The following is a 24,220-nucleotide window of genomic DNA, read 5'->3' as shown; positions in this document are numbered from 1 at the left end:
CACCCAACGCTGCCACACTGAACCGGACAGATTGGCGGCAGCTTCACCCACCATGCTGTGCTCTCAGCTCAGGCACAGGCATTCTCCGAACCCACACTGCAAGGCTGCCCTGTTAGCTTCAACCATGGGGGAGACATGATGACATGAGAATGGTGATTTTGCAAAGGGCTGTGAGCACCTCCAGCAGTGACTGCTCCATGGTCAGCTTTCGCAAAGAGATTGTACAACGTGTGCAGGCGTCCAATTCTTCGCCAGTCCACTAAAACGCTCATTAGTTTGCAGTCTGTGCCCGAGGGGTGAAAAGCTCTGGAGCACTTGGTGGCGCTTTCATGCCTCTGCATTGCCCGGGCGGGCAGGTAAGTTAGAGGCCTGACTCCAAGCACGTCAATGTGGATGGGCCTGAACTATCTCAGCTGTGGAGGAATGGTCACTTTATACAAGGTTTCCCTAATGCATGGCCGCTGCCCCCTGCATGTGCTTGTCCACTACCATCAACCGCAGCGCAGCTCCTCAGGTGTACGCCTTATATATGCTGTTGTGAAACACACACCAACGTGCTCGGATGATCCAGCGTGGGGGGGGGGGGATGATTCCGACAAGCTGGGCTTATAATGAGATGCAGATGTATTACAATGAAGCTGCCAACGTGCAGTGATGGGAAACGCGGCCATTGACGGGCGGAGTGGACGATCGCAAACTGGTTTCACGACATCGTGAAACCGATTTTTGGCCTTCCCTCCATATTGTCCGCTTATGCCACCATGACGCCCGATGCAAACGGGCATGGAAAATTCCACCCAGAGAGTCTACAGAGGGAGTTACACAGGTTAAGTGAGTGGGCAAAAAAATTGGCAGATGGAGTATTACGTGGGAAATTGTGAACTCGTTCACTTTGGCAGGGAGAATGGAAAAGCAGCAAATTATTAAAATAGAGGAAGGCTGCAGAGCTCTACTGCACAGAGGGATCTGGGTGTCCTGGAACATGAATCACAAAAAGTTGGTACACAGGCACAGCAAGTGATTAGGGGGTAAATGGAAAGTTGGCATTTATTGCAAGGGAATCGAGGAAAAAGTAGAGAAGTGTTGCTGCAGTTACACAGGGCCTTAGACCGCATCTAGAGTACTAGTTATGTGCAGTTCTGGTCTCCTTACTGCGAAAGGGTATGATTGCTTTAGAAGCAGTTCAGAGAAGGTTCACTTGACTGATTCCTGGGGTGAAGGGGTTTATCTTATGAGGAAAGATTGAGCAGGTTGGGCCTATACCCATTAGAGTTTAGAAGAGTGAGAGGTGATCTTATTGAAACATGAAAGTTCCTGAGGGGACTTGACAGGGTGGATGCTGAGAGGATATTTCTCTTTGTGGGGGCAGTCTTGAACTAGGGGACGCAGTTTAAATTTAGGGGCCTCACATTAAAGACTGAGATGAGGAGAATTATTTTCTCTCAGAGGGTTGAGTCTATGGAATTCTCTTCTCTAGAGAGCAGTGCAGGCTGGGTCATTGAATATATTCAAGGCTGAGGTAGACAACAAGGGAGTTAAGGGTTACGGGGGGCGTGGTCAGGTTGGTGGAGCTGAGGCCACAATCAGATCAGCCATGATCTTATCGAACAGCAGAGCAGGCTCGAGGGGCCGAATAGCCTACTCCTGCCCTTCATTCCTGTAGTCTTGTGTATAGTGCCTTTCATGGCCTCAAAACGTCCTGAAGTGCTTTACAGACAATTAAATACTTATTTAAAACACTTGGATCATGGTTGTAACATAAGAAATGTGGCTGCCAGTTTGTGTACAGCAAGTTTCAGCATAGACCAGGTAATCTGTTTTTAGTGATGTTGGTTGAGGGATAAGTACTGCCCCAGGACACCAGGAGAAACTCTCCGGCTCTTCTTTGAAATAGTGGCCTTGGGGTCTTATGCATCCACCTGAGATGGCCTTGGTTTAATATCTCATCTGAAAAATGGCACCTCTGACAGGGCAGTGCTCTCTCAGTACCGCACCGGAAGTGTCAGCCTGGACTTGGTGTGCGAGTTCCTGGGGTGGTACTTGAACCCAGAACCTTCCTCAGAGCAGAGAACATTAAGAGGAGAATTGATAGGGATGTTCAAAATCATGAAGGGTTTTGATAGAGTAAATCAGGAGAAACTGGCTCCTATAGCTGAACGGTTGATAACCAGGGGATACAAATAAAAGGTGATTGGTAAAAGAACCAGAGGTGACATGAGGAAACAATTTTTATGCAGTGAGTTGTTGTGATTTGGAATGTGCTGTCTGAAAAGGGTGGTGGAAGCAGATTCAGCAGTAACTTTCAAAAGGGAATTGGATAAATACTTTGCAGGGCTATGGGGAAAGAGCAGAGGAGTGGGACTAATTGGAGAGTTCTAATAAAGAGCTAGCATAGATAGGATGGGCTGAATGTCTTCCTTCTAATCTGTATCTATGATTTTATGATTCAATGATTCCGACTTAGAATGGAGAGAGCCACCACTGCCACCTAACCACGAGGTACAAAAGACATTTTTTAAAATGTACGGTTCAGACAGGACAGGCCGAATGCCTCCTTTTGTGTTGTAGCCATTCTGTGGTTCAAAGTGCAGCAAACAGCTACACAAGAGGGTTAACAAACCTTCAACAAAACCCCCACAGTTCGTTAAGCCCAGACCAGGGTCTGACGCAAACTCAAAGACCTCTTGAAAAATACAATGTGACACAGCTCAAATTGAAAAATAAAAGAGGATTTCTTAAACTCTGGCACTGTGTGGCCCAGTGCAGACTCCATCTCACTCTCATTAATTGACTTTGACACCTGAGGCAGGGAGGGGGAAGGGGCAATGGGACCAGTTCAAGGGTCTGTCCCAGTACAGACACTGGTCCTACTCATTACCATTCAACCACAGACAGTGCCTCACCCACCCAGACCCCCACACACCCACTCTGTTTGTCACTGATATCCTGAGTTCCCAGTCAGAGGGTCCCATTCAGCAGCTAAAGCTGACAACTGTAAACGGGATTAGATAAATTCTAAAGCTGCATGGTAATTGTATCCAAACAGGTCATCCACAGTATCAGAGAGAGAGAGAGAGAAAGAATGAGACAGTTTGAGATAGAAAGGGAAAATGAGAGAGGAAATGAGAGTCTGCTATAGAGAGAGAGAAAGAGAGGGAATGGGTGGGATAGACACACAGTGGAAGTGAAAGTGAGGCAGAGAATGAAAAAAATTAAAGGGAAATTGAGAAGGGGATAAAGAGAATGGGAAAGCGAGGGGGTCAAGAAAGAGAACGGAAAAGGAGAAATGAAGCTTAGCGACATCATCGCCAACAAGAATCAAGAAAAGGTGTTTTTAGTTTAAATGATGTTAAATAAAATTTAGTTGAAGTAATGAAACATGTGGAGATTGTCAGCTGCATACCTGATTTACACTTACAAAAGACACATGAAAATGTGGAACTAGGAATATATCTATAAATCAGTGAAAAATAAAAGAAGATTTCTTAAACTCTGGCACTGTGTGGCCCAGTGCAGACTCCATCTCACTCTCTTTAATTGAGTTTGACACCTGAGGCAGGGAGGGGGAGAGGGAGGGGGAGGGGGAATGGGACCAGTTCAAGGGTCTGTCCTAGTACAGACACTGGTCCTACTCATTACCATTCAACCACAGAGAGTTTTTCAGTGAAACTGAATATATCAGTTTCAGGAAGGATTTGCTGAAATACCAAGTGTAACAGAGAGAATGAGAGGAGAACTCACTGCCACTGATAAATGTGCCAAAATTTACCTTGAGCAAGTGGTTGTTCTTCATGTGGGAGACTGCTCAGTGATGGTGAGTTGACTATTCAGGGTAGCACAGCCTATTTACCCACCCTGTCCACACACATGTCTGGGCCTTGTGGGCTGACCTGACCCGTTACTGATTTTACGGTTAACAGCAGTTATGAATGAGGTTTATTCCAGCCTGATAGGGGGGGAGAGGAGGGAGGGAGGGCAGGGGTGGAAAGTTGGTGGGGTGGGGGTGATGGTGGTGGTGGTGAGGGAAAGGAAAGGGGAGAGTTACGGTTCTCTGAGCATCTTCACCAACAAAGGAGCTGAGATGAGAGGGAAGCGAAGCCAGAACAGTACAATGCTGGGCAGCCCTGAATCTCATTAGCAGCTCGACTTTAAATCTCGGAGCTGTTGTTTGCTGGTGAAGGGGCCAGCTGGAGCTGAAGCAACGCAACCCCTCCCCCCAAAACCCGTGCCATATGTCAGCTCATCAGGGGGCACATCTCACAGTCCCTTAGAGCCATTCGTCAAAGCAATGCAAGGTTGAGGGACTGTCTGTGACCACGACTGAAAAGGATAAACTGCTGCCAAGATCCTGCGATGCTGGTGACATGAAGGAGATTTAAGGGGCGTGCGTGCACACTGTCACTGTGTAAATTCAAACAGTGCTCAAACTCTCTCTCTCTTCGCTGGGGCCTTGAGAGGAACTGAGTCCCGGGGTCTCTCAGCTGTCTGATTCTCATGGTGTTTGTAACACTGATCAATCACAGCCCTGCACTTGAGCTGAATGAATGAGGATGAGTCCAGTGCTGGACCAAGAAAATCTGGATGACTTGCATTGCTGTCTTAGAGTTCCCAACTCTCCAGGGTTGTCCAGGAGTCTCCAGAAATTAACCATTAATCTCTGTTGTGAACAATGCAACGTCCCTCTGAAAATTCAGTCCAGAGAGTCTGAACACGGTTTGAATTTACACAGTAACAGTATGCACATCCTTTAAAGCTCCATCGTGACACCAGCGTTTCAGCATCCAAGAGGCAGAATTGATCAGTCACATGTTGGTCAGAGGCAGGTTCTTAAATCTTGTGTTGCTTTGATGAATTCATGATAAAAAATGTTAGTGGGGAAGTATCTCTTTAGCCCCCCCCGCCCCACCCCCTATAAGGGGAACCAGGAAAATGGGGAGAGAAATAGCCCTTGGAAAAGTTCAAAGGGCATCTTCAAAAACTTTGCCAAGAATGAATGAGGAGATAATGACAGTGCGACGGGCGAGAAGTGAAGTTCAGCAAGTGTCACCGTCCCCTGGCCACTGATCAGGGGCCGGATTTTGTTAACCCTCGTCTGGGAGCAGAAGTCCGAACCAGCTCAGATTTGTCAGAGCAGGAATCAAACCCTGGGCCTGATGGTCACTTCAGCCAGATAGACACTGTATTCACTAACTGACCCATCATAGTGAACTGAGATAAAGCTATTGCAGCTCGGGAGCTTTTACATATATTAATGACTTATGCATGATATATGCAATACAATAATATAGAAGAAGAGCTGAGACTTAATTGTAGAATCATAGAATGCGGGTGTGTGGTGGGGTTTGATAAATAATGCAACACTCAGTATAGTCAGTGCAATTGTGAGGTGTCAGCTTGCTGAGCACATTGTGGAATGCGTAGATGCCTGTCTGAGTCAGTATTAATGGCAGAGACAGTGCCTGTTTCTGTGTTGTGAACTTGTTTGCCTCATTGCATGTTGTAGATCTGCTGATGTGCTGTTGATAATCCTCAGCTGTACCTGTGACTTTTGGCACTTTCTCAGTGAGAATTTGGCAGCCACGTCAATTCTGTCTAAAATAAAGCTGAAGGTGTTTGCAAATTGATTTTGGAGGAGTTTTTAAAGCTGGGCATAAGGGTTTCTGCAGTAAGAGTCACTTCTCCCTCTGCTTACCCCAGGGTAGTGAGGAGAGAGCAGGAAGGTTTCTTTTGGTGAATGCAACCAACTTCCTTCCAATACTTTAGGTGGAAACTTTAAATAACTACAAACAACTTCAAAACCCTTGTCTTACTTTCTGTCAGTGGGAGAGAAGATGTTTTTTGCACTGTTGGGAACTTTGTCCTCATGTGGCATTCACCTAGTCCTTCCATCACTTCAATGATCCCTTCCAGTGGTAAGACATGAAAATCAGAGGGTCAGACATGATAGTTCACTGCTGTGGTTTTGCCATCCCACATTCTACGGGACTGAAAACCCAACGATCACAATGTGGCTGTAAAGATGGGATTTGTTTCACAGACCAGGACTGCACAATGTAAAGTCCTGTCTGTTCCCCTCCGATGGGCATAAAAGATCCCACGACACTGTTTTAAAGAGCAGGGGAGGCCTTCCTGGTGTCCTGGCCAATATTCATCCTTCAACCGACAGCACTCAAACTGATTATCACATTGCTGTTTGTGGAATCTTGCTGTGCACAAATTGCTGCTGTATAGGAACAAAGGACTTAGGAGCAGGAGGAGGCCATTCAGCCCTTCAAGCCTGCTCCACCATTCGATAAAATCATGGCTGATCTGGTTGTGGTCTCAACTCCAATTTCCTGTCTGCCCCCCCCACAATCACCCTTGACTCCTTTATCTATCAAAACTCTGTCTAACTCTGCCTTGAATAAATTCAATGACCCAGCCTCCGCTGCTTTCTGGGGAAGAGAATTCCATTTCCTACATTAGAACAGGGACGACACTTTAAAAATATTTCAATGTTTGCAATGTACTTTGGGATGTCCTGAGTTTGTGAAAGCCACTACATAAATACACATTGTTTCCTTCTTTGGTGCTCGGACTTGGCAAATTGATCAAGAATCAATTGGGAGAAACATCTGCCCCGCATGTATCTGAAATAAAGTACGCCCGGTCACTTTGCCTCTTGTCTCTCTGTCCATCTGCGACTTGAGCCATGATTGTTTATCTTGTTCCAGCTCTCACTAACTCCCAGTAATGGCAGTGAGGAGTGGGTGAGGGAAGCTAAACCTTCCCTTCCTCTTCTCCCATCGTCATCACCCCACCCCCAACCCTGCGAAGACATTATTATTGGGTACAATTCCACAGCCTCTGCTCATCCTTCAAGAGTATCTCACCTCATTGACCATCCTTCCCACATGTTCACCTAGACAGCCAGGCGTGACTTTTCCCTTACCCTACTCTGCAGGCAAGAATCGAGCAGGAATCCTGGCTAATATTCCTCGTCCTTGCCCAGGCTTCCTCATGTCAATTCTAGTCCCCCACCCACTTCTCTAAGGACACATGGAATCCATCTCAGTCAGTATCACACTGATCATAGATTCGTAAAATCATAGAGTGCAGAAGGAGGCCATTGGGCCCCTCCTTCCTGTGCCAGCTATCCAATTAATTCTAGGCTCTTTCCCAATAGCCCTGTCATTTTTTTTTCTTTCAAGCATTTGTCCAATTCCTTTTTTGAAGTTAGTATTGAATCTGCTTCCACCACCCCATCAGGCAGTGCCTTCCAGCTCACAACAACCACAGAACCATAGGAATGTTACAGTACAGAAGGAGGCCATTCGGTCCATCTTGTCCATGCCAGCCCGAGGACACGACAGGTGCCCTTTCTAATCCCACCTTCCTGCACCCGGCCCATAGCCCTGCAGCTTACAGCACTTAAGGTGCAGATCCAGGTACTTTTAAAAAGAGTTTAGAGTTTCTGCCTCTACCACCAACTTGGGCAGAGGCACCTATCCAATCTCTCCTCGTAGCTACACTTTTCTAAACCTGGCAACATTCTTGTAAACCTCCTCTGCACTCTCTCCAGAGCTATTACGTCCTTTCTGTAATGTGGTGACCAGAACTGCACACAATACTCCAGTTGTGGCCTCACCAGTGTTTTATACAATTCCAACATTCAACTCACCGTTAAAAAAAATTGTTTCTGCATTTCTGCTTTACCAATCACATCAAACCCATCTCCCTCTGGTTACTGACTCTCCTGCCACTAGAAACAGTTTCTCTGTATTAACTTGATCAAAACCTCAAACAAAGCTCCTCTTAGCCTTCGCTCCTCCAAGGAGAACAATTCTAGTTTTTTTAGTCTCTTCCATGTAACTGAAGTTCCTCATCTGATGAATTGCACTCAGTGAGAGGGGCCGTGGTTTAATTAAGCCACTTTATTGTTTGTCTTTCTTATGTTGAATACATAAATCTAAAGCCATTAGAAATCTTACACCCAAAAATAGTCCATGCTGGGTGCTGGGAAGAGGAAACCTACTGGAGAGATTTGGGGCACCTCTCATTCAAGTATTTTTTGTTTTTTTCACAGATCTGAAGTGAAAGGTGAGCCATGCGGACAAGGTCAATATTTGGCCCTGGGGTTGCCAACCTCCAGAATTGTCCTAGGGTCTCCAAAAATTACAGATTCAACACACAAGAGAGATATCACAGGAACATTAAACAGCATTTTTTGTGTTTCATTTCCATTAACATAGGGACAGGGGTAGGCCATTCGGCCCCTCGAGCTTGCTCTGCCATTCAATAAGATGGTGGTTAATCTGACCTTGGCCTCAACTCCACTTCCTTACCCATTTTCCATAACCCTCGACTCCCTAGTTCAAAAATTTGTCTATCTCAGCCTCAAATATATTCAACGGCTCAATCTCAGAAAATTCCAAAGAGTCACAACCCTCTGAGAGAAAAAATAGGAATCCCCCTCTTTTGAAACTATGCTCCTAGCTCTAGATACCCCCATGAACATGCCCTCAGCCTGTCAAGGCCCCTCAGAATCTCATGGGTTTCAATAAGATCGCCCCTCATTCTTCAAAACTCCAATGTGTACAGGCCCAACCTGCTTAATACTTCCATTTATTAGTTATTAAAATAATGGCGATGGGGGAAGGAGGCTGTTTGACCGGATGGGATGGATGGAGGTGGGAGGTTATGTGATGAAACCTCCAGGATGATGTCTGAACAGAGTTGGGAACTTGAGTTAGGCTGATGAGGGGGTGAACAGACAAACTGGAATTGTGAGCTACATTCCTGCTTGTCGGGCTAAATAAATCAAACAACTCTCTTTTAAGGGATTCCAGGTTTGTTTAATGAGCTTTTGTTATTGATTTCAACACTACAAACCTGGCTAGAATAATCTGGGTTGATATCAGTGTGCAAAGCGTCTACAAAGAACAGTAATCAGGTTTATTGTAAAGCTCTTTAGAAAGCAGTCGTTTAGCTGGGTACAGAAGATGCCCCCTCACCCTCACATCTCCCCCCCTTACTGCCCCACCCTCACTACCCTCTCACCTCCTCCTTCCCGTCCCTTCCCTCTCCCGCTCTGCGTACCTCCCAGTACCTCTCCATGTCCCTATCCCTCTTCCCTCCCCCTCTCTCCCCCTTCCCCCTCTCCTCCGTCATCAGGGAGATGTGCTGCTGGAGGATTTTGCTATGAGATTATGCAAGTGTTCAGGTTATGGCGGGCAAACAGAGATTTAAACATTTAAAAGAAAAGAAAAACAAAGCATGTCTTTTGGTCACTCAGTGTGTGGGTGCCCCCTCTCGATGCTCAGTGTGTGGGTGCCCCCTCTCGATGCTCAGTGTGTGGGTGCCCTACCCTCTCGATGCTCAGTGTGTGGGTGCCCTGCCCTCTCGATGCTCAGTGTGTGGGTGCCCCCTCTCGATGCTCAGTGTGTGGGTGCCCTGCCCTCTCGATGCTCAGTGTGTGGGTGCCCCCTCTCGATGCTCAGTGTGTGGGTGCCCTGCCCTCTCGATGCTCAGTGTGTGGGTGCCCTGCCCCCTCTCGATGCTCAGTGTGTGGGTGCCCTGCCCTCTCGATGCTCAATGTGTGGGTGCCCCCTCTCGATGCTCAGTGTGTGGGTGCCCTGCTCTGTGCAATACTGAATCATTCAGGTTTCCGGGTCCCATCCCTTCACCTACACTCAGTCTATCGAGGGGAAATTTTATTCCCACTTGCCCATCCATCAGGAAAACTGACAGGATCGGTTGTAACCCTGGTTTTATATGCTGCCATATTTCACTCTTCCTTGCAGTCAACACAATTAGGTGCAGTTTATAACTAGCATTCCACACAATCCTGTGGGCTTCCTGCTTGGCAATTACCCCTCCCTTCCCGCGTTGCAGACTCAGTTTTGAGAGAGCACCTCTTGATTCAGTATCCCTACAAGAAAAGTCTTACTGTGAATTAGGTAACTTTTGAGTATCGCCCAGAAACTGAAATCTGATCCAACATTGACTGACTGCAGTTTAGCAACAGCTGAATTGACTCGCACACACAAATCTACTGTAAGAAACAGCCTCTGTAAGTTTCAGATATTATATCATCTTTGCTTCCAGAATAGTGACTTAACATTCCTAAATACTCAGAGCAGTCCACCTTTAATGTCTCCAAGTTACGCATGGGATCCTTCTTCAAGTGAAAGTCAGTCAGCTCTAAGTAGCTTCTATTGCAAGTTGTATACCTATATGTACAATATATTATGAATCTTACATTTATTGTTATTATATATTTGTCAAAGTTTTTGTGAACTCCCATATTCACATTTATAATGGGAACTTTCTATGTAAACAGGTCACATTTTATTACATCCTCCCACCATTGGTGGCGCTCTGGTGCCTCTGTTTTCTGTCTCCTCGCTCCTCAAACTCCATTCAACCCAACTTCCCTGCTTCCCAAATTCTGTTCAAATCATTCTGAATTATCTGTGCTGCCTCTTTTGATTCCACCGTCCCTTCCGTCACTTTCTTTCCCATCCTAAGACATTGGTGCCTAAATTATTCTTTATAGAAAGGTCAAAGATTGAGTTGAGGTCTACCGGGATTCAGAGCATAAGATCTACTCTTGTCCTGGTTGATATTTATCCCTCAACCAACCACCAACCCGCTGCCCCCAAAAGAATGACAGATTATCTGGTCATTATCACATTGATGTGATGTTTGTGGGAGCTTGTTGTGTACATATTGGCTGCTACATCTGCTACATCACAAATTCCAAAAGTACTTAATTGGTTGTACACAGAGGTCATGAAAGGCTCTATATAAATACAAACCTTTTCTTTCCACTTCCTTTGAGTCCAGGCCTTAGCTGCCTGTGGTATCTGACCTTAACCTGGGGCCCATGTGAGTGTCAGGATCAGAGGGGGGAAGGAACATAGAGGCTCAGAAAATGCCAAGAAATGGAAATCACTGCATGGATAACAGGAACTCACTTTACTGATTACACACCATGAGTCATACCATTTACTGTAGATAAATAAATTAGAATCTAGCTGAGCAGAAAGCTGCTTCTCCTCCAGAACAAACAGGAGAAATGGCTGAATCAAATCATTGGTGAAAAAGCAGCTAATGTGAGTCCCGTTAACAGTTGAGCTGCTGGAGGTGTTTCTTGGAGGGTCGGTGGAGGTGCTATTCCACATCCTCCTTACTCATGTATTTGGTGCACTAAAGCCATTTTCAGCCTCTCCTGCTACCCAAGCTTAATTTAAAATGTATGAGACAATATAAGACCATAAGACATAGGAGCAGAAATTAGGCCATTCGGCCCATCGAGTCTGCTCCGCCATTCAATCATGGCTGATAAGTTTCTCAACCCCATTCTCCCGCCTTCTCCCCGTAACCTTTGATCCCCTTACCAATCAAGAACCTATCTATCTCGGTCTTAAATACACTCAATGACCTGGCCTCCACAGCCTTCTGTGGCAATGAATTTCATAGATTCACCACTCTCTGGCTAAAGAAGTTTCTCCTCATCTCTGTTCTAAAAGGTCTTCCCTTTACTCTGAGGCTGTGCCCTCGGATCCTAGTCTCTCCTACTAATGGAAACATCTTCCCCACGTCCACTCTATCCAGGCCTTTCAGTATTCTGTAAGTTTCAATCAGATCCCCCCTCATCCTTCTAAACTCCATCGAGTATAGACCCAGAGTCCTCAAACGTTCCTCATATGTTAAGCCTTTCATTCCTGGGATCATTCTCGTGAACCTCCTCTGGACCCTGTCCAGGGCCAGCACATCCTTCCTGAGATACGGGGCCCAAAATTGCTCACAATATTCTAAATGTGGTCTGACCAGAGCCTCATAAAGCCTCAGCAGCACATCCCTGTGCATATATTCGCATGCAGATTAATAAACCCAAATAGTTAAACAACACAGCAAAAAAATACAACTGTGGCTTATTGGGACACATGTACCTTAGTCAGAAAGTGGTAAGCTCAAGCCTAACTCCAGGCTGAGATTTAGTGATGTGACCTATCAGTGCAGTGCTGAAGAAATGTTGCAATGTCAGAGGAGCTATCTTTTGGATGCAGTGTCATCTGCCAGTTCAGTGGCACATCACCAATTCTATAATATTGATTGAAAGTGTTCTTTCACTGTCCTGGCCAACAACACCAGAAATAGAAAATGCTGGAAAAACTCAGCAGGTCTGGCAGTATCTGTGGAGAGAGAAACAGAGTTAACGTTTCGAATCCATGTGACCCTTCTTCAGAGGTGCTGGGGCTATGGATCGGAGGGACCAGGGCATGCGTTAGAAACTGGAAGGAGCGAGTGTCTATGAGGCAAAGAAAACTTGGCATGTGGGAGCGACGCTCCCTCTCCATTGCAGGTAAGAACCTGGTCATCAGGTGTGAGGCACTCTTGCTGTTGCTGTACGTGGTGCAGGTCTGGCCCATTCCACACTCCTGCGCGATGGCGATCACCCGAGCTATCTTTCGCTTTATCTGGAGGTCGAAAATGGATCGTGTCCGCAGGGACGTGATGTACAAGCCTCTAGATAAGGGGGGAAAAATGTGCCCAACATCGCCCTCATACTGATGGCCACCTTTGTGTGCGGCTGCATCAAGCTGTGCATAGACTCTCGGTATGCAAACACCAAGTGTCACTACGTGCTGAGGTTCTACCTGTCCCCGGTGTTGCGAAGGATGGGTCTGGCCACGCTGCCGCGGAACGCTCCAAGTAGTTGGACCGTGCAGTATCACCTGTCCCTTGTGGAAAGATTTATGCAGAAAAACACCTTTGACCACAAGTCCATCAGGCAGTGGTCAGCACGTAATGTCCTAGAGGCCCTGAGGTAAAAGTTGATGGTGGATCCTGTCGGATGGTTCCCCGAGCAGACTGTCAAAGTCATTTGGCAGAATGCCTCATCACCAGAACTTTCCAACAAGCACCAAGATGTAGATTGGCTGGTGGTGAGAAAGGCCCTCCCTGTCAGATCCTTCCAACACGCCAGGTGTCTCACCCCCTCTGCACATTGCCCTCGAGGTGGCTGTGGTGGGGAAGAGACCATTGTTCACCTCCTTGTGGATTGTGCCTTTGCAAAGAAGGTCTGGAGAGAGATGCAGTGGTTTTTGTCGAGGTTCATCCCAAGCAGCGGTGTGACACAGGACTCTGTGCTGTACGGGCTGTTCCCAGGGACACACACCGAGACAAACACCAACTGCAGCTGGAGGATCATCAACTCGGTGAAAGACGTCCTTTGGTCTGCCCGGAACTTGTTGGTCTTCCAGTGCAAAGAGTTGTCCTCGACCGAGTGTTGCAGACTGGCACATTCCAAGGCCCAGGACTACGTGCTGAGGGATGCACTAATGCTTGGGATAGCTGCCGCAAAGGCACAATGGGAAAAAGTCTAAGACCTTTCTGCCACAGTGCACTGAGGGGCTGGGAACTGTATAGATCCCTTGGGCTGTACGACTCACAATGATTGTATGTATTGAATACTAATTGTATTATAATTGTATTGAAGCACCTCAGGGTGCAACATGATGTATGTTGATAACTCCAATACCAATGCACTGTCTGACTGTCTGTAATGACCATATTGAAATGATTGTAATATTCACTGATTGTATTGAAGCACCTCGTGATCCATGTGCAAAAGTTGAATCTGATTGTACTTTTTGTGATGGCCATTTAGAAATGTTTTGTAATGTTCATCCAAATATTTTATGAATAAAGTATATTTTTCAAAAAAAAATCCTGCCCCATATACTCAAAGATCAGTGGGTCTAGAATTGGCCTGTGCAGTCAGATGAAGACCCATGGCAGAAACTCATGGCCCTAATAGATGTCATCCTTGAATTGAGGGATTGCCAACAACAACTATGACACAGTGTAATGAAATCTATCCGTGTCCATTTATAAATACAACATAGAAATATTAACACAGATAGCTTTATAACCTTTAGCCAGTGTTTGATTTTTAGAGGTCATTTTTCCAGAAATATCTCCCCATAATTACCAATCGGACAAATTCAGTAACTGGTCATAAACTTAATAAGAAAACATTTGTAGTTGTGTTTAAATGTTCACTTACCTGGTCAAAGAAAACTTTCCAGTGCTATAGAAGGAGGCAGCGATGTACATATAGAGGAGAAGGAAAAGCAGAATAAGCTCACAGTAACATACATATATAATGCATACTGGTCTACCTAATGTATATATATATATATATATATATATATATATAACACATCTAGTCTAGCTCATGCACATAATATATTCTGGAGCACCTAATGTATATGGCACATACTGATGTATCTAATGCAAATACATACTGTAGCAATGTTCTGATTTAAACAAGATGGAACATATACAGTAAAATAGATTGAGAATGTTTAGCTTACTTTTAGTTTGGGCAGTTTTAATCACTTGAATCTTCTTAGGTGGTTACAGGAGACAAGGATAAAATTTCTACCTGAACTGCTCAAGTCTCGAGGGGAAACTACCTGGTTTTAGTGTTTTGGACACCTTTCCCCCTTAATACTGGCCCAACGACAACTTACATGTATATAGCACCTCTAACTTAAAAAATCACCCCAAGCCAAGTCCCATTTTATTAATTTTCCACTTTCTCCTTTTCAAACTGCATCCCTGTTTACACTTGGACTAAACAAGATCTAGTCCCTTCAACTTGACTGCTGCAAATCAGCCTAGAGTGAGATGAATAGTCTCAGCCATTTTTTATCATTGTGGTCATGAGTGAAACATGAGATTGAGAGTCCATTAAAATATGAGCCCCTCCTACCCCCAGCCTCAGCATTTCAATCCAACAGAGATGTCACACTAATGAAAGATTTCATTGATCTAAATGCTCTCACTTGCCTTAATGACTCCTCCTCCCTCTCTTTTAATAACCTGTCTGAGGCCACGAGGTATCAGTGTTATTAACCTGATCAGCAGCACCACATTGCCCATCTCAAAAAGCAGAAATCCTCGCCTATCCTCATGTCACGGGGATTCTATCTCAGCCCCTCATCAACAGTTAGCATTTCTCTGCCCTGGAAAAATCTGATCTATCTGCAGCATTCTCGATAATTAAAGAAAAAACGTATTTCAGATCATCTCAGGTTCTCTGTGAAAGTCCCTTTCAGACCCATTAAGCTGCAGTGGTGACATTCTCTCCAGATCCTGAACTGTATCAGAGTTCCTTTCTGTTCAATAAAGATCAACGGTGGTTATCCAAATCCTCCACTTCCCGACTGTAAAATAAAATTCTATTAAACAGGGCTCAGGGTCTGAACACTCCACTGAGCTCAGGGGGTGTTAGCTGTGGCTCAGTGAGTAGCACACTTCACTTTGAATCAGAAGGTTGTGGATTCAATTCCAACTTAAGAAAAGGATCTAGGCTGATACTTCACTGTAATACTGAGGGACTGCTGCACTGACAAAGATGCTGCCTTTAAGGTATTAAGTTGAGACTTTGTCTGCCCTTCAAATGGGCATAAACAATCCAATGGCACTATTTTGAAAAAGGACAGGGGTTCTGCCTGGTGTCCTGGCCAATATTTACCCTTCAATCAATGTCACTAAAAACAGAACATTTGGTAATTTCTCTCATTGTTGTTTGTGGGAGCTTGCTGTGCACAAATTGGCTGCCACGTTTCACATATCACAGCAGTGACGATAATTGCCTGTAAAATGCTTTGAACATCTTAAGGTTGTGACAGGTGCTTTATAAATGCAAGTTTGCTCTTTCCTGTTTGAAGCTGAAGTAGTCACTCTCAGCCTGGGTAGAAACATGTGACCTACAATTGACTTCAGGGTGCCCAAGCTCAGGACTGAAAGGTCTAAACTGTTGATGCTGCCCTTGCTCAATGTTTGTAGACATGCGGGTATCAGCTGAGGATAGGATCAGACTCCACTGTGAAGGCCATATGGGTTGAACAGCCCAACACTCACTGGTCATCAGCAGTCGACAAATAGCCACAGGAGCGAGATGCCCATGGACCACAGACTCTGTGAAACCAAAGTTCAGCACGAGTCAGAATAGGGATAGAGAGAAAATAATGTGGAACATTGACTAGGAAGGGTGCCACTCAAGCTTGTAAGACAACCCGTGGAGCAATTTCAAATTAGTTGGAGGCCAGATCAATGAATATTATATATTAAAAGATCTCAGGATGATTTTGCTTTCTCCTGTCTGTCTGTGTCTTTATGCCAACAATGATTTGTAATGGCTCAAAAGTGAAGGTCAGGGCATCACATGTTGTTACTGTGTGATAAAATTCATAGTGAGGAATGTACATTGAGATTAACCGAAACATTGCTGATAATTGTTTTTCTGCACTCCAATTTCATCCTCTTGCAATGGAGATGTTGGAGTGGGGGAGGGCGAACTGTGCCACAGGCAGCCTCCAGTTCACCTCCCCAAAAGGTCACTTTCCTCATATAGGCCTAGATTGTGAATGGTGGCTAGCTTTTTGACCATAGGGGGCATCGCATCTGAGACACGTCATCTCACCCAACTACCACACACTTGCGCTTTACAACAGGGATTACCAGGTAGTGATTAGAAATGAGAACTCCCATCAGTTTCCCCCCTTTCTATCCACGAGGCACTGAAGATAATTGAAGAATAAAACCCACTCCAACCCCTGTCCCAGTGAAACTGTCTACTCAACATCTACTGGATTAAACATGCCTCAATTTCAACCAGCAATAATCAGCAGCTGATTACAAGGGAACAGTGCTAGTTATATAATCAGATATTGCCCTACACTGGCTCCGAGCATTATAATGAAATCAATAAGTGCTGTTCATTTGAGAAAACATGCTTCATGTATTAGAGAGATCCTTACACAGAGAAATCAATTGCAATCACACTCTTGGGTTGCTGCAGCTTTTCTCAACAATAAGTGGGAAGCATTTACTTCCATTCCTTTGTTACAATGCTGGGTACTGAATCGTTTCACCGACATCTCTATCACAGTGCTTAAAGCTGGAGACATTAAAATACCACTCAATCACCCAATTTTCCCCCTCACCCACTTTTCCTGCGCTAAAATCTAGCTTTGCTAAATTTAAGATTTATAAAACAACCTGCGGCTTCAAATGCGTTTAAATATTGTTAATGAGCCACAATCCTCATAAAAGTGTTTGGTAAACTTTATTTCAGTTGGCATTAGCTGCATTCATGCACATTGTCGTCTGATACCATTGTAGCCAAAAATCACACATAGTTCTTCTGGCTCCCCTAGCAAAAATAAAGTGTTTGCCAAAGACAATTTGATGACTGTAGCATTATTCTCAATAGAAGAAACATAGAGACAGCAGAGAGAGCGAGATTGAACAGAGATACAGAAGCCGGGTACACACAAGAATACAAACATGTGCACGCACGGATTCATGAACATGAAAACTGTGAAAGATACACAAAGAATTACAGAGAGAGGTTAAAACAGAAAGAGGGAGACTAAAAAGGACCAAGCGCAGATACACATATAGAGAGGGGTTTAGGAAAACATAGATAACAATAAAAACACTTTGTATACAGTAGGGTGTCAGAGCTTGCTGTCTTCATGAGCTCCATAAGTTTACAGAAAGGAGCAACAGGGCCACACATAATGATCAACTTCGCTTTCCCAATAATTCCAGGTATCACAACCCACTTATTCTAACAGGTCCTTTATTTGGGGTTTTATCCATCAATGAGGCAACAGCAGTAAAAACAGCCCATTTCAAACTTCCAGGTCCATAAAATCCAAACGGGTCGGTCCCGTGAGTAAATTCAAATGTAAGTTTGGCTGAGTTACCTGGGGATCCAGGGCTGGTTGGCTGAGCTGTCTGTTTGGACACCCCTAGTGCAACAGAGACACGGATGAAAATGTAGACAGAGCAAGAAAATGAATGACTCAGAGGCAGTGGTAATGCAGGGCAAAATAACAGGAAAATACAAAGACGGGTGCAGAGAAAGACTGAGAAAAGAATGTGGGAGACACGGGCACTGGCACAGGGACACTGACACACAGGCACTGGCACAGGGACACTGACACACAGGCACTGGCACAGGGACACTGACACACAGGCACTGGCACAGAGACACTGACACACAGGCACTGGCACAGAGACTGACACACAGAGACACTGAAAGAGACGTTATCGCAGATCTACTGACAAATAGAGACACAAACACATAGGCACAGAGATAAACACTGTAGACGTAGAGGTTGAATAGGGAGACAGAAATCGGTACACAGATTCATATAAGCACACGAGTGGACAGATTCGGAAACATGCAAACTCTGAAAGATACACAGATTTATTGAGAGGGGTTAAAACAGCAAGAAAAAATCTAAAAAGGATCAGGCACAGATACACATATGGTGTGGGGTGGGGGGATGTTAGGAAAACATAGATACCAGCAGAACTGTATACAACAGGAACTTTAAAACATCGGTCAGACACAGGGACACTGATGGGTACTGACACAGAGAGAGTTACACAGGCAGGGAGACTGTCATTGATACAGACACTGACATAGACAGACAGACACACTGACAAACTCACACATAACGACACAGACAAATAGGGACACGGAACTGAAACTCACATCCTCTGTCCCCATAGGCAGACCCTCGGCGCTCTCCACTTCCACGATCCCGTCTCCCTCGGAGTTAACAGCGGCTGAGGGCTCTGGGTGGTGTGGTTCCCTCTCTCTCTCCTCCATTCCCGCTGCTCGCTGCCCCGAGCGGAGCCTGGGATCAGCCTCGCTCCCTCGGGAGCCGCTTCCACATTCTCCGCTCTTCACTTGGGCCCCTGTGGGTCTGGGAGACGGGAGAGGGGAGCAGCGAGACAGAGACAACCTCCGGCAGCGACTGGTCTCAGTGACCGGCCCAGGGTCCCTGGGAATAGAGACTGGAGTTAGTTTCACACAATCTCTGCAGCCTGATCCCGGAGTCACCCCCCACCCCCTCCCCAAAAACACACACAGCAACCGGTACCGCCTGCCCCGTACAACAGCACCCAGACCGGGACCTGCACCGGGACCCAGACCGGGACCCAGACCTGCTCCCGGGACCCAGACCTGCCCTCGGGACCCAGACCGGGACCTGCACCGGGACCTGCCCCCGGGACCCAGACCTGCCCCCGGGACCTGCCCCCGGGACCTGCACCGGGACCCAGACCGGGACCCAGACCTGCCCCCGGGACCCAGACCTGCCCCCGGGACCCAGACCGGGACCCAGACCGGGACCTGCCCCCGGGACCCAGACCTGCCCCCGGGACCTGCCCCCGGGACCCAGACCGGGACCCAGACCTGCCCCCGGGACCTGCCCCCGGGACCCAGACCGGGACCCAGACCTGCCCCCGGGACCCAGACCGGGACCCAGACCTGCCCCCGGGACCCAGACCGGGACCCAGACCTGCCCCGGGACCCAGACCGGGACCTGCCCCCGGGACCCAGACCGGGACCCAGACCTGCCCCCGGGACCCAGACCGGGACCTGCTCCCGGGACCCAGACCGGGACCTGCCCCCGGGACCCAGACCGGGACCTGCCCCCGGGACCCAGACCGGGACCCAGACCTGCCCCCGGGACCCAGACCGGGACCCAGACCTGCCCCCGGGACCCAGACCGGGACCTGCTCCCGGGACCCAGACCGGGACCTGCCCCCGGGACCCAGACCGGGACCTGCCCCCGGGACCCAGACCGGGACCCAGACCTGCCCCGGGACCCAGACCTGCCCCCGGGACCCAGACCGGGACCCAGACCTGCCCCCGGGACCCAGACCGGGACCCAGACCTGCCACCGGGACCCAGACCGGGACCCAGACCTGCCCCCGGGACCCAGACCGGGACCCAGACCTGCCCCCGGGACCCAGACCGGGACCCAGACCTGCCCCGGGACCCAGACCGGGACCTGCCCCCGGGACCCAGACCGGGACCAGGGACCGGGGTTTGAACGGGTCACTTTCTCCCATTTGTCACGGATCCTCAAAGACACAAAATGAAACAGAAACAGCTTCTGGTAACAATAACTTTATTGGTGTAAAGTTTATTTTCATGAAAGTTCCGGGCCAGAGAAAACAAGACCCCAGAAATCATGATAACGTTTATCCACCAATTATTAATTCAATACTTTCTACTCAAACATTTTATATACTTTGGACTTGCGCCTCTGGCTGAAGAATTCTCTTCAACATTAAGACCGGAGTAGTTACAAACCGCATCTCTCTGGAGGGGAAAAACAAAAATAAAAAATACCTGGAGAAACTCAGCAAGTCTGGCCGCATTTGTGGAGAGGAGCACAGTTAACGTTTCCAGTCCATATGACTTCAACAGAACTAAGGGAAAATAGAAAAGGGGTGAAATAGAAGCTGGTTTGGGGGATGGGACAGGTAGAGCTGGATAGAGGGCCAGTGATAGGTGGAGAAGGGATTTGGTTAACACCTGGAATCCGCAGCCCTTCCCGAATGGGTTAAGCCTGTCGGAAGCGGTCCCTGTCCGAGGTCGGACTTTCCAGCTCTGCTCTGTGTCCGGCTCCTCCACACTCTCTGTTCCCAGATCCCGCTTCTCAGCTCAATCACGCCACGTGCAGTCAGCAAGAAGTAAAAACTACAACTCTTCCCGGGATTTCTGGAGCACATCAGCCGGGGGGTGGGGGGGAAGCTGTGAATACAGGAGCAACTCTCTCTCTCTCTCCTCCTCCTCCCCACAAAGATCAAATCACTGCCAACATTGAGATTATACAATCACAAACTAACAGACTGAAGCCCATTTAATTAACAAGGGCTGTACATATTAACACAGATAAACTCTTCGGTGTGTGAGATAACCCTGTATACAGGAATAAAAAGCTCATTTATCTGTCTGTAATCTGAAGATATAATGACCCCGGTATGATACATTCCGTTTCTATTTAATTTTCTTTATTTATAATCAATGCTGTGCACATTTAGAGATGAAGACAAATAAAACAAAAATATGCTGGAAAAGTGAAATAAAAACAAAACGCTGGAAATGGCATATCAAAAAACATCCACAAGAGAGAAAAACAGATAAACTTCCTCTCAGAACAGACAAAGGTGAATTGTGACAGCTCCAACTTCGAATTAAACACTGGAAATATACAACAGGGTATCAGCATCAGATGAATTAACGCGTTTATTCTTTTTTATCTCTGATGTTGAGGGAGGGTCTGTCTCTCATCACACTCCGTAGACAGATGATAGGCTGTGATAGCTTCGGGTTATTATGATTTGAGCTTGGTCACTATAAATTTTGTGCATTCTCAGTGGAAAAGACAGCCTGTGTTCATAGGTGATCTATAATCTTGGTGACCTGAAACTTTATGAACACCGTGTATGGGATATAATGTGCTACGAGCAATCCCCCTTTTTCTTGTTTTAACCTAGATAGGTCAGATTTGGCCACTTCTCACAAGAGAGATAACTTCAGCCAAACATTACACTTTTCAGAGAAACATAGTAACAGGAGGTGGTCACTTAGCCCATGGTTCCACCATTCAATGAGATCATGGCTGATCTGTGACCCAACTCCACAGATTTAACTTTGTCTCATATCCCTTAATACCTTCAACTAACAAAAATCTATCAATCTTGATTTAATTTTAACGATTGATCCAGTATTGTTTGCAGAAGAGAGTTCCAAGCTTCTACCATCTTTTGTGGAGAAGTGTTTCCTAATTTCATTCATGAAAGATCTGGCTCTTATCATTTGTCTATGGCCCCTAGTCCTAGAGTGGAGACAGTTTTTCTTCATCTGCTTTCCTTCCTATCTTGAGAATGTCAATGAAATCAATGATTAACCTACTAAATTCCAGGAAATTAAACTTACTGTTAATCTTTCCTTGTAGTTTAACTCTTGGAATCCAGGTATAATTCCAGCAAAACTATACCACACTCCCTCGAAGGTCAATATAGCCTTCCTAAGATGTGGTGCCCAGAATTGCTCACAGTATTCCAGGTGTGGTTTAACCAGAGCTTTGTATAGCTGAAACATGACTTCTACCCCCTCGTACTCTAGTCCTCTAGGTATAAAGACCAGCATTCTATTAGCTTTTTTGATTATTTTCTGTGCCTGCTCATGACATTTTAAAGATCCGTGGATTTGGACCCCAAGTTTCTTTGGACCATCACTGTTTGGAGCTTTTCACCATTTAGAAAATACACTTTTCTATCCTTCTCAGGTCTAAAGTGCCTGACTTCACATTTGCCTACATTAAAAACCATTTGTCACAGTTTTTTCGATTGACCTAGCCTATCAATACATATTTTTAATTTTGCATTTCTATCTACACTGCTTCCAATACATTGGCAAGTCTAGATATGTGATTTTCTATCCTATCATCTATGTCATTAATGAATACAGTGAATAGCTGAGTTCTCCACATGGATCCTTGTAACATATCGCTAATCACATCCTGCCAATTAGAATAGAGGCCTATTATCCCTACCCTCTTCTGTCCTGCTATTTTCCTAACCAGGTCAATAATTTGTCTTCAATTTCATGAACTTCAACTTTAGCTGAGTCTCTTATGAGGGATTTTATCAAATACCTTCCATAAAATTTTAAAGATATTCTGTCACCCTATCCTCAAAAAGACAATAGATGTCAGGAAACTGGTTTATAATGTCCTGGTTTCCTTCTCTCACCTTAAACAGCGGAGTGACATGCACAATTTTACAATCTAAAGGGAATATTCCCGAATAAAAAGAAATTTAGAAGATTATAATTAGCACACCTGCAATGTTCTGATCTACTTCCTTTCAAATCCTGGGGCAGAAATTCTCTGGTCTTGGGGATTTACCATTCTTTAATGCCATTAATTTCTCCATTACTGTTATCTTACTGTTATCTTGCTTGTTGTTTTTTATGACCCTGATTCAATAGTAGTTTCCTTGGGATAGCTGGCCTCTTCCTCTACTGTGTTCCAGAGTTCAGGGCCTCAGCAGCTGAAGGCACTGCCACCAATGATGTGGCAATGAAAATTGGGGACGCGCAAGAGGCCAGGACTGGAGGAGCACAGAGTTCCCAGAAGGTTGTGGAGCTGCAGGAGGTTACAGATCTAGAGAGGGGCAAAGCCACAGAGGGATTTGAAAACAAAAAAGAATTTTAAAATCAAGCCATTGCCAGAAGTTTGACTGATTGGTGACTCAATGAAAAGTAAACAGGATCAGTTCTTATGGCACATCAACAGTGAAGAACTTTGCAATCAAAGCATCAGGATGCATGCGACATCACAAACCAGGCAAATGAAAAATCAAACCTAACCGTGCACTGTCCTCCATTTCCAATTTTTGGAATTCTCTACTTGAGAGTTATGGGTGTTCTATCAATGAATATAGTTAAGGCTGAGACAGACAGATTTTAGATCTATCAGGAAATCAAGGGATCTGGAACGCAACAAGCAAATGGAGTTAAGGCTGATGGATCTAACACAAAGTAATTGAAATGTGGAGCAGATTCAAGGGTCCATATGGTTTACTCCTGCTCCTCTTATGTCCTTAGGTGCCCAGACTGAGCTGTGACATGCAATTGCCTCAAGATTGCCTATGTCTTGTAGCAATGAGTCTGCAAATTAATTTCTGGTTACAACTGAGGGACAACTGTCCCTGACTCCACAGACTCAGGTTTTATACAAGCCTGTGTCCTTCAATACACACACAATCTTTAAATAAAATTATTTTTCAGATAAAACATGGATTTTTTTGGAATATAAACAAAAAATGCTGGAAATGCTCAGCAGGTCAGGCATCATCTGTTGAGAGAAACAGACTTGATGTTTCAGGTCAAGTGACTTTTCATCAGGACTGAAGGTGGTTAGAAATGTAATAGGTTTTGAGCCAGTGAAAGTGGGGAAGAAGATCTAAAGTGAAGTTCTGTGAAAGGGTGGAGGGCAGGAGATATTAAGTTGCAAAAGATTTTATGGTGCAAAAGTCAAAGATAGTGGTAATTGGTAAAGAAACAAAAGGTGTGTCAAGATGAGGCGTGAATGACTACATAGTGGCCATATGAATGTAATATGAAGGATTAAAGAATGAAATGAGACAAGAATGAACCAACAAAAACATAGAACAAGATGGAGACAGATGTTATGATCTAAAAATCTTGAGCTCAGTTCCAAGTATATTGAGTCCAGGAGGCTGTAGAGTGCTGAGTCAAACGAGGTGCTGCTCCTGAAGCTTCATTGGAACAAGGTTAACACCGCTTCTTCATGCCCCAGTTCTTGTAAGGACTATG

The 24,220-nt window shown here is 45.7% G+C and overlaps 2 protein-coding genes across 4 annotated transcripts in view; one reads left to right on the top strand and one right to left on the bottom strand.

Annotated features, from left to right (window-relative positions):
* Nucleotides 1-18,792, bottom strand: part of rhbdl3 (rhomboid, veinlet-like 3 (Drosophila)) — an 83,077-nt gene extending 64,285 nt beyond the window's left edge. For all 3 annotated transcript variants that reach the window (XM_078529055.1, XM_078529053.1, XM_078529054.1), the window contains exons 1-2: nucleotides 18,572-18,792; nucleotides 14,057-14,080 (exon numbers count right to left, since the gene is read on the bottom strand). In XM_078529055.1, coding sequence (XP_078385181.1) covers nucleotides 14,057-14,080; nucleotides 18,572-18,688 — 141 coding nt within the window. In that variant the 5' untranslated portion in view covers nucleotides 18,689-18,792. The remainder of the gene's footprint in view (nucleotides 1-14,056; nucleotides 14,081-18,571) is intronic.
* Nucleotides 1-24,220, top strand: part of adap2 (ArfGAP with dual PH domains 2) — a 338,187-nt gene that overhangs the window by 143,739 nt on the left and 170,228 nt on the right. The window lies entirely within an intron of this gene.

This window comes from Cetorhinus maximus, chromosome 24 (assembly GCF_964194155.1).
Source record: "Cetorhinus maximus chromosome 24, sCetMax3.hap1.1, whole genome shotgun sequence".
NCBI classification, from domain to species: Eukaryota; Metazoa; Chordata; class Chondrichthyes; order Lamniformes; family Cetorhinidae; genus Cetorhinus; species Cetorhinus maximus.
The sequence above is the reverse complement of the archived record's forward strand: the minus strand, read 5'-3'. Positions and strand labels throughout refer to the sequence as shown.